At 39.3% G+C, this 10,835-nt stretch overlaps 3 protein-coding genes across 5 annotated transcripts; 1 reads left to right on the top strand and 2 right to left on the bottom strand.

Moving 5' to 3' along the window:
• The first annotated feature begins 57 nt into the window (after positions 1-57).
• LOC139115416 (uncharacterized) lies at positions 58-5,433 on the top strand. 2 transcript variants are annotated; one of them, XM_070677515.1, is made up of 2 exons: positions 58-188; positions 2,390-5,433. In XM_070677515.1, the coding sequence occupies exon 2, from the start codon at positions 2,414-2,416 to the stop codon at positions 3,722-3,724; it is 1,311 nt and encodes a 436-aa protein (XP_070533616.1). In that variant the 5' UTR covers positions 58-188; positions 2,390-2,413; the 3' UTR covers positions 3,725-5,433. The 2 variants fall into 2 exon arrangements, with proteins under 2 accessions (XP_070533616.1, XP_070533615.1); XM_070677514.1 differs by having other exon boundaries at positions 2,365-5,433.
• LOC139115417 (uncharacterized) lies at positions 2,901-6,922 on the bottom strand. 2 transcript variants are annotated; one of them, XM_070677517.1, is made up of 3 exons: positions 6,794-6,922; positions 5,174-5,794; positions 2,901-4,134 (listed from the first exon to the last, which is right to left on the bottom strand). In XM_070677517.1, the coding sequence occupies exons 2-3, from the start codon at positions 5,772-5,774 to the stop codon at positions 4,064-4,066; spliced, it is 672 nt and encodes a 223-aa protein (XP_070533618.1). In that variant the 5' UTR covers positions 5,775-5,794; positions 6,794-6,922; the 3' UTR covers positions 2,901-4,063. The 2 variants fall into 2 exon arrangements, with proteins under 2 accessions (XP_070533618.1, XP_070533619.1); XM_070677518.1 differs by lacking the exon at positions 6,794-6,922 and having other exon boundaries at positions 5,174-5,863.
• Positions 6,923-9,079: 2,157 nt separating this feature from the next.
• Positions 9,080-9,706, bottom strand: LOC139116616 (actin-binding protein IPP-like). Its single transcript, XM_070679213.1, has one exon. It carries the CDS (start codon positions 9,704-9,706, stop codon positions 9,080-9,082), a length of 627 nt encoding a protein of 208 aa, XP_070535314.1.
• Between the last annotated feature and the right edge of the window lie 1,129 nt (positions 9,707-10,835).

Here is a 10,835-nt window from a genome sequence, read left to right as displayed (position 1 = left end):
GAGTATAGCTAATCACGTAATCTGGTAATTTATTACAATTCTGAGGGCGCTGTCACTCCCACTTTATTCATTTACATTGCATGAAGATGACACCTCGATGACCTCAGCCGTAGAAATCGAAAAAACAAGGGCTATCTGACATATTGAGTTACGTCTACTTTGAAAACACCGCAAGACCTGTACTGACGGTAAGACCTCGGTTACTCAGCTTTTCGTTGTGTCTGGTTAGGAATTGATTAAGTATAGACAAAGGATATCGAAAGAAAATGATATCCTTCAGATAAAATGTGTGCCACTGTGAGAGTGCATTTCAACGGTTCTCAGAGGTAAGTATGCATATGGGGCATCCCTTTTTCAAACACCAGCTAATACTGTGTAGCGTATGACGAGTACTCTCATTTAAAATGATATGAAGCCATATGAAATTATCAGTCTACATTTACAGTTCTCATGCGAATATTATGTTCACGCAAACGCCGATTTGGTACAGATTTGCGTCTTTAGTTTGAATACTAAGCTTATATCACGAAAGGGGCCCAACCAAGTGTACATCAAACAGCGTTGTCAGTTCAATGTAATTGTAAGATAACTAAATCCTTTGACGACTCGGATTAATCCTGCGACGGAAATACAGCATTCGAAAGCTTAAATAATTCATCAGTATTTAAATGAGTGAGATAGAAAAATGCGATGACCTAAATTTATAGAGTTGTTATACATATAATCACACGAGCTGCTTGATTTGCGCCGTTACATTAGAACTACCAGCAGTCATTGACATTACATATATAACCTTTGCATAACATTGAACTTTATTGATTAACATATATTGCAGCATTGTAGAGTGTTTATATGAAACAGTAAGATTTGGGGGAAATCGGATTTTTTTAACCTTAATGATTTTTGTCAGCAGGCATTGATAATGGTCAGTATGTAAGGAAATAAAAACTGCAGCCATGTTCTGAATGATATATCTTATAATCGTCATAACGAAACAACAAAAATATTAATAACCGTATATTAAGACTAGATTACTATTAACTGGGTTAATTACGTAATTCAACTTACAATTTCTACGAAATGGGTCAGTCCGTACAACAAATTCAGAATTACCTTCCATAGTTTCATTCATTACTTGACACTATCCCATTACATACTGCACGTGTCAAAGCTTAAACCCAGAACTCGCGTTCTTTTTAAAACAACCAAAGACATCGAACATCATATTATCGTAAACCCTATCGATGGCAGTCACGTGATAGGGTATCATAGACATTGCGTCAAGCCCCAATTTCCATTCACTTGCTTTTTTAAACAAATGTAGTATTGGAGAAATCAATTACTGCTAGCCAGTATGTCGTCGATTACGCATGCGTAGTATCATCAAATATGAGCCTCACTGAGTTTAATCACATTAATGATACAGTAATGAAACGACAGTGATAGTGTAGAAATTGATATGATGTCATACCAGTATATTGATGGCGCATATGCATTGATCTGATTGGTCGAGACGAGAAAAGAACCGTGGTATATTCGCGATACCACGGTTGGCACACGCGCGAGCTCTCGGCAAGAGCCAAAATTCTCTTTCTTTCTTTTTTTTTTACGTTCCATGCCAGAATTTCAATATACTGTTATGATATAATAGCAATAAATTACACCCAGCGAAGGTATACCACTTGATTTTGACCAGTTCATTTCATATATGCACTCGCTATCGCTCGTGCTCATGTGAATTGGTCAAAATCTCGTAGTATACTATCGCTAGGTGTGCTTTATTGCTTAAATATTAAATGACAGTGCATGATGTCAAAGGTCGGAGAATAATGCTGATATAATTATAGAATGTTATAGAAGGCATGTACATGTCCGTAGTTCAGTTCGAGTCATATCGTTCTCTAGGTTCATTAACATTATCATGGATTGCCAAGAAACAAATAGTCAATTACTGTACGATGTTGCATTTCAACGCATTTTCTCAAACTTTCGAAGTCACCATATTTGAAGCAGAGAGACGCTCGTATTTTTGTCATTGATATTCGGTGATTTACGACACTGAAATATCACTGACTTGTCACAATATTCGCATGGTGTTGTTTTCAGTAGCAATTCGAGTTATTAGTATATTGAAATGTATGGTTGATATGTTTTATATCTTCAATAATTCTAATCACATTTGAACATTGCAAGTAATTTTATATTACTGACATGATTCTATTAAAAACATTTTTATGATTATTTTTAATATTATGCTGTTTACGTGTTTTACCAGTTTACCAAGAGTCACGACTTTGCCAACACCTCTAATGCTAGTTTTGCATTTGTGAGGGTTTACTAGTTTACTGTATATCCCTTTTACAGGTAACTCAAGTCTGTTGTCGTTCAGTCCCCTAGGTGGCATTAAACCGTTATGGAGGTCGTCAAGTGTGAGAACGAAAACTACAACAGCGACAACCATGACGTTGACATTATTCTTGGAAACAAAGTGTTCAAGGCTCACTCAGAAGTGTTGTCAGAGAACAGTGATTATTTCAAGACACGCCTATCGTCGTCAAATAAAGATGTACACGCGCGCCCTGTAACGTTTGAGTTCGCGGATGCGCAGCCAACGCCTGCAGCCATGGAAACGGTCTTGAATTTTCTGTACGATGGGAAGATCACATTAGCATCTTCCTCCGTCAGAGAAATCTTGGAGACCGCAAGACTTCTAAATCTACGCCACCCGTCATTTGAAAGCACCATGATTGGTTATCTCGATCTTGAAAATTGGTACACATTTCTTGAGGCAAGTAGGGCATTCGAGTTCGAGGCTATGCTGGAGGACATCAGGCAGTTCGCTTCGGATCATTTCTATTTAGTGAGTTCTACGACAGAATACAATCATTTGGAAGACTCGGAGAAAGCTGACATCACTAGCAAAATCATGACGAAAGGGAAATACATGCATTCAACAGTGTCGGCTGTGTTGCTTCATCGAACGGAAGACGGAGAATGGGATTCTGGGAATGTTGTGTGTTGCTATAACGAAAAGGCTAAAGATTGGCTGTTTCTTGGCAAGGGGTTTCATTCTGATAGCGAGCGATTTAACAGCGATCCCATTTTCTACGGGGCTTCTACACATAAACATATCATGTGTTATTCCGAGAGCAGTCAGAATGGTTCGGTCACTGTCAAGTCGTTTAATACAAAAACCAATTCCTTGAAAACCTACGTCTCTAGCACAGAAGAAATATTACAGGGGTATGGAATCACGTCTACAGATGGGTCCAAATTCTACCAGATAGCATCTCGCATCACCAAAGGTAAACTGCCTATCATATTGGTATATGGCGATGCTAGCAATACCAGCCCACTGCATAGCCAGATTATTACTGTGACTTTCTCGAAAGAAAGCCTCGTTTTCGGTGAAGCCCGTGACAATATTAAAAACAATGTCGTGGATGCATGCAGTTTTAACGAATCCTTGTATTTGCTCGTTCAACAAGAAATAATCAAAAAGGGTATGAACCGAAGCGTCTTCCAAGGTATCCTTGTTGAGATATCAATTTCTTCTATTCGTAGCGAAGATGCGGACATCGGTGTGAAAATTGATCGCGAGATTATCATCTCAAGTTCGATGTCGATGAAGCCAATGCTCCGTATACTCTGCAATGATGATTTGAATGTGTTAGTCGTAGCAGAAGACGAAGCAACGTTATCAAAATATCGCGATGAGAAGTGACAGCGATATGGCAATGCCACGACTTTCCAACAACGTCCTCCCGCGGTCTGCTGACTATGATAGGGGATGTTGTGTACGCTTTTGATGCGCTGACATGTCGTCTCCGTTACTTTGACGTCCGCGAGGACAGCGCGGGCGCCCTCAAGCTTCCCTCAATCGTCACAAAGCCTTGGCACGTGGTAAAGATAGCAAAGCTAGACGTACCCGAGCAATTTCTAAAGCGGGGAAAAATGTTAGCTGAGGTTGAAATGATTGAGAGCACACAGCCAGAAGCATTTGCCGAACTTGCAATTGATGAGACACGAGAAGAAGATAGCGCCACCAATCCATGCTTTTGTTTTATTTATCCATTAATATGTTGCTGCTTTCCGTGTCTGGCATTCTACGTCTACTGCGTCGAACACAGGCCACTGAAAATTACAGATTTCAGACGAGTTGTCAGAGTAGTTCATAATTTATTGTGCTTTCCATGCAGAGTACGGCGACGTATTCGTGGCCGAAGTGCAGTCGTGTAAATAACAACAAATCATCCGCTGTTACAAAAAAGTTCCCTTAAAATCAGCAATGAAACAAAGTCACGGTAAATCGTGCTTTCTATTTGCCAACTTAAAATAGCTTATTCGGTAAAAGCACAGAGTACATACATCAAATAAATCGTCAGTATTCCACAAAAGTAGGGACAAAGAACATTGTTTAAAAACATTGTGTTACAAGAAAAGACAGAGTTGCGGGGTATTGCAGCCTGAGGATACAGGGCCTTTGATTATAATGGAAGTAATACACCGAACAAACCGTTCACCGTACGTACACTATTTCGGTAAAAAATCATTTTAGACGTGGACTATGAAAAGAGATATAATATTACAAAATTGTCAGAAGATAGAAAGCTAAGTCTATTTGCATCATATAATGCATCATGGCACAACTAGCAATAAATCAACTACTTAAGTAAATAGCAATGCAACCCTAGAATTTAACGCACATATATACGTTGAGTATTGCTTCAGATGCACCATGTAAGTGTTAAAGTAATCCTTCACAAAAAGAAAGACAGCAACATGTATCTTGTCTGATATCTAGATAAGCACTTCATACATTTTTCTCACAAATAAGTCTCTTCTAAATCTTAGTCATGAATTTTACAGAAGCATATGATAGTTGGATAATCATCAAACAATTACTAGGCACATACATACATACATACATACATACATACATACATACATACATACATACATACATACATACATACATACATACACACATACACACACACACACACACACACATACATACATACATACATACATACATACATACATACATACATACATACATACATACATACATACAAAAAATAGAAATTTATATTGACATTGACTTAATTGATTTTCCTGACCATGGTTTTGAATGAAGGACACTCGGTGATAACTGAAAGTGGCTTCTCACCATTGAAGACGAAATCTCGATAGAATATTTCTCCAATTTCCAGGTACCCTGACTTTGAGTAAAGATTTTGGCTTGCTTGACCACTAGGAGTGGCCAGAATCCAGCTACATCCTTTCTGTCTTGCAATATCTTCGTGCATTTCGACCAGTTTCTTGGCGATCCCCAATCGCCGGTAATCTTTGTGAACACCTAGTTTAAAGACATTGAGTATTTTACATTCTGGGTTTTTCCTGAAATCCGGCGACGTAAAGAAAAGGGATTCGGCTTGCAAAATTAAAGCAGTATTCGGTACAGAACATTCAAGATCTTCTTGGTCAAACTGAGAATAATCTTGTCCTTGTAAAATTTGTCCAGCGAGAACTCCGACTATTTCAGCAGTGGCATTGTCGATGGCAACGAGAGACGTCCCATCGTCAACCGACATCCTGCAATTCTCTTGGTCGTATTCTAGTCTTTCGTCGTAGGGAATGTCGACAACTTGTGCCAGAACTTCATCGTGGACGAAACTGTCCGCCAATAACTTCCCGGCTTTGCTCACATGTTCTTCTTTCAGTGTCAAATACACTATATCCGGTTGATCTGTCCCGAGTATTGCCGCCATACTCGATAAACCAATGTGACCTATGGATAACAAGAATCTTCGAATAATTACCCTTGACCAACTACATTTAAAATGTCTGTGTTCAATTTCGGTATCAAATGTACAGAGTTTTGTTGATTAAAATCATATTCATGTTCAAAATTATTTGTTTTCTGAATTTTCTTCAGGGTGACCCTCAGGGTGAACTCAGTTGTTTTCAATATGTGTTGTTGTCGTCCGCTTCTGCCATTATTAACACATTTCATGGAAAGCGGCATACATGGATAAGTATTAACTTCCACGACATTTTATCTCATTGTCAACTATTAAGTATCGATTTAACAAATAACATAAGAACCTTAGAGCACATTCGTGAGTCTAAAGTTTGATACACTCTCCCTTAGTTAATATTACTTTGGCATTTAAACATGCATGCAGTCGTTGCAACTTTTTCTTTACTGACAGGGGAAAAGGGTCAGGGCTATGCAAATTGTCAGTAAACTGCAGCTGTCACCATGACCTCAAAACAGTTGGGCATCGACTGCAGGTCAGTCCAGTCATGGGTGTATCATCGATTACAATCGCCTTTTGAATTTGAGAAAATTGTAAAAGGTATTATTGCGCTTGAAATATCGATTGAACGACATAAAATGGCTTTGCGTATTCATGTGAGACACAACTTGTTTACCTGTACTGGCTCAAGTGTCACGTGACATTTACATGTCAAGGGATATGTTTGTCGCTCCACCAGTCATTGCTCATCAACATTTCGAAGTCAGCGACTGATAGGCAACATAGGTACAATGTATGACACTGAATCTATTCTGATCATCGTTCATCCAATATTGAGTACAAGATAAAATTGAACCTTCAACAATTCAAACATAGGCTATAAACAATAATTAATTGTTCCTCGATAAACGGCCTCAAACTCTAGGGTGACATGCGCATTTGGTACTCAGCCTGCGGTGTCAGAACACTGCCGTTGTGAAAACTAGACACTGCTACGGTTTTATATGATATGAACTGTCTGTACGTACCTCCACAAAAGCTTCAATGTAATGATTACGTCATGTTTTATACGAAACAGATTACAGAAAATCTGTGCTTCAACCAACAACAAACCTCCGATCTGTGTACACTTTCTTTGAGTTTATCGAGGTCATGGCATTGTCAACCTATGACCTCCACGCATAAATTTACATGAGGGTGTAAACAACGTTTCGACAATTGTATGTACTATGCTGTAGAAGCCGAGACTGTATGGTAAAAGTTTTTTTAAAAGTTTTTGTTTTTAGAAAACAAAATATGGGGAAGGGTATGTGCCCTACGTAGTTGACAGGACAAATGGTCATGTCATTTCTTACAGACCGTCTACAGAATAGTACCAGTGTGTTTCTGCCGTATTTTGTTCCCACTGGAACCCTGGTGGCGGTGCTGCGATTATCAATGATTTGATATGGCAACTTTCAATCCATTAAATCCCTGGCAAAGTTCAAAATGCCATGTTTCTACAAGAATTTGCTACAGTATGTAATTTGTTTACGCTTTTGTCGCGCTACACATAATCGACCCAAGAGTTCGTCTCTTTCGCTCCGAAAAATGTGATTTGAAGTGCACCCCAGCGTTCCCGCGTTAAATATCCTGCATGTCGATACATTAATCTACAAAACACGGAGTCCCCCTTTAACTCAATTTACTCTCATCGCATTACCCAAAACATTGATCAGCCTGAACCAGCGGGGCCAGGTCAGCAGAAATGAGAGTCAAATCACCATAGCCACATACTTGATAGACTGGATTTTGGATCTCTAGAAATTATTTTTTTATTTTTAAGTTGCCTCTTTGCCGCGTCTACAGTAACCATACTGACGGTGAATATTGAGGAAGGTTAATAGTTCAACAGCCGAAGTATTAAAATACACTACAGCGTGAGTATGACTGCACCAAAGCCTTTTACACAGCGCCGCTTACGGTGATTTTTGTGTTTACAAAGCCCAGGCAAGCATTACGACCACAACACGCCAGTGTCTCAGCTACAGTTAGCCGCTAGCCCTCGTTACCGCTATAGTTTGCAACTATTCGTTTCAAATGCCGTTACTAAAATTAGAATTTGACTATCAAAACACCAACATCTCGTGTGTCCCCAAATCGTAATTAGTCGTCGTTTTAAGAAAAAGCTGTCCCGTGATTTCAGTGGCCGTAGTGAACGAGAGAGACTGACATTGACGAAGATCATATAATAGTCTGACAACTCAATTGATTTGACAAAACAAGTGTGTATCGATTTTTTGTTACGGAGCTAGCTGTAAGGACATCAATAGTGCTATTTGTTGTATGGGAAATGACCTCGGTGTCTCAACTGGAGTGTCCGCATTCACGTGTCTATACACTGCACCGCACATATCCAAATCAAATAGGATAAACTCCTCCACTGTTCAAAGGTCAGCAGAACGCATGCGACACACACACCATGCGACTGTCTGCGCCCGGTAAATACCAACCTATTGATCATGCTGAAATCTTGACAGGTTGAGAAAAAATACAGGACGAAATCTCTTCGGACATAAATAGGTATTTTATTCTCTTAAATACTGATAATCTTTACGACATTGGATAATTATTGGCAGCACTTGTAACAATACTCAATATAAGATATAATTATTTTATGTAAATGCGGAAAATTATAATAACTTGATATTGCGGCTCCGATTAATATTCTGCCGCCAAATGTAAATGTGTACAATTAGTGTGTCGGCCAATCGTTTCGCTTCATGAGATTGTCCCTTCACTGTCCCTGTTAAATCAGGCGATTACATAGAGGAATAATAATGGCATTTGTCGTATCCCCTGCTATCTAAAATAACTTAATTGCTTGTCTCTTCCATGATATTGATTCAGTAGATGTTTTAAATAATAACGGAAATAACATAATTATCGCCCATTGAATAAATAGCTTGCATAACATTTGTTAGTTTTTCATGTACATCTCTTTAGGGTACAGTAACAAAATACCATCCAACAACGGATTTTACATAATATTTAAATAGTGTCTCTTGAACCACCTCGGCAAAATTTGTTTCAGAGAAGGTATATACGTTGAGCCTCGGAGCGACCATGGAGTAAAATGCACGTCTTCGTTTTCTGGACAAAGTGATTTAAAGTGTGGCAAACAGTTTCCTTCATCCAAAACAACGATGCAGACTTCATCGCTTCAAGTCGACGTTTCTCAGTGAACAATAATTGTTCACCAGACTGTTGACGTACTCATGTCAATATGCCTCTCACAGGTCTTCAAAATAAGAGTGCACTGTCACTGAAGTATATTAGCAGCTATTTTGAACAAATGTAGAAATGTCCTGTAACTTTGGATGTCTCGCCTTCAGCCTCTTGAATGCTTTGGTCTTGTGTACATTTCTGTAGCTGTTTTCCACAAACTTGTAGACAGCATTTTCAAGTCGATCGGACTCAAACGTAATGGCGATTTCCAATATTGCACCCCAGTTTTCAGGACTAATGTTCTTACTCAGGTCGTCTATGAATGGCTCCGTGATCTGTAAGAAATCGGCAGCAAGTAGGAACTCCAGAACTCCCTTGTCGTAACTCGAAAACGTCTTGTCGTAGACAAAGTCCAGAAAGGTTGAAAAGGCGTTCGAAGTAGGTGTGCGGCCGGAGAACTCAAGTTCCTTCACTTCGTTTTCGTCGTAGCCTTCGAACGAGAACAGAGCTCTGAAATATTCACCGTACTGGCAAAGCATGTCCCTGTGAACCTTGAAGCAGAAACTGCCAACGTAAATCCACGTGTCTGGTGGCACCTTCTTACCGTCGAGAACGAAAGAATAACCCTTCGTGATGAAGCTTTTCTCGAGGGTCGGTGTTTTTGCGTCCGATAAACCACAACGTGGGCTCCATTTCCCCGCTTTCAGTCTCAGCAACTGGCAAATGTTCTCCATTGTCGAGTATGTAGCTCTGCAATCCCGTAGTGATCGACTATCTTCACCCGTGTCGTCTTATCTTGTGACTGAAAACGTCTCCGATGTGACTTAATAAGAGTTTTCTGCTCAAAAGAAGCACTGTCCTTACACAGGGTTGGATTATTCAGATTAAGTTCCCCGGCACGTTTCAAGGTTGCCTTATCTTGATACAATAACTGGTCTAATTGCACCTGCTTTGGCCTTCACGAAGGCCAATCAGAGAACAATCAAAGGTATTGACAAACTGATTAAAATATTTGTTCTGGTATCTCACAGAGAACGTGCGTGCTACTCCACAGTTGTTACATCACCGGATGTCACCCATTGATTTGTATACAAGTAACCTGTCCATTCGTAAAACAGTTCACGGCGATGACAAGTGCTTCTATTCAAAGGCTGTATACGTACTTATTTAGCGTAGAGTATTTTTATAGATGACTTTATTATCAGTGCCAAGGTTTTAACCTACCAACCATGTAAACAGGCAGGCATTCTCTACGCAACAATAAAAATCCATGAACTTCGGTATCTCTTGCCAATAGATCTGCTCATCAAAGATGTCATGGCTAAATAAATCTGTCGTTAGTTATGGCCGTAAAGTGTAATTCTATGATTAATAAAAATGTTTAGAATGACCCCAGCCGTTCATTGGGTAAACAAAAATGGTGAAAGTTGATAACAGTATTTCAAGTTACGATATGGGATGCTATCCGATTATCTTTCACTGTGATGCAGTCTTCTTAAGCCACATACGCCGCAAAGTATTCATGTGTAAGTAATTGTTTCCTGTACTGCCCCACATTGGTGTTCCCTAGTGTCTCGAGACAGATTCTATCGTACAGGTGACTGATATGGGGATTAGAGATTATAAAGCCTGTACATAATGGATGACATTGAAATTCTTCCCTTTTATTTTCTACTGCACTATACAAATTTGCAGTCAGACAGAGCCTTGAGAAAAACTTTCCCATCCAGCGAAATTGTCTTGGTGTCGTGACAATGTGACAGGTAAAGAGAGTGGAAACTAATGTTTTGCTACGTCACAACGTGACATACTGTGATATCCCGACCTTTTAATCAGATTTGGCAAATGTAGTAATCTTTGTTC

This window comes from Ptychodera flava, chromosome 17 (genome assembly GCF_041260155.1).
Source record: "Ptychodera flava strain L36383 chromosome 17, AS_Pfla_20210202, whole genome shotgun sequence".
NCBI classification, from domain to species: Eukaryota; Metazoa; Hemichordata; class Enteropneusta; family Ptychoderidae; genus Ptychodera; species Ptychodera flava.
The sequence above is the reverse complement of the archived record's forward strand: the minus strand, read 5'-3'. Positions and strand labels throughout refer to the sequence as shown.

Bases quoted from the DNA above. Each gene is read 5' to 3' on its own strand.
- LOC139115416 (XM_070677515.1), top strand. From the start codon at position 2,414: ATGGAGGTCGTCAAGTGTGAGAACGAAAACTACAACAGCGACAACCAT.
- LOC139115417 (XM_070677517.1), bottom strand. From the start codon at position 5,774: ATGGCGGCAATACTCGGGACAGATCAACCGGATATAGTGTATTTGACA. The intron at 4,135-5,173 runs GTGAGAAGCCAC...TGTAATTTTCAG, and splicing joins TCGAGATTTCGTCTTCAATG to TGGCCTGTGTTCGACGCAGT.
- LOC139116616 (XM_070679213.1), bottom strand. From the start codon at position 9,706: ATGGAGAACATTTGCCAGTTGCTGAGACTGAAAGCGGGGAAATGGAGC.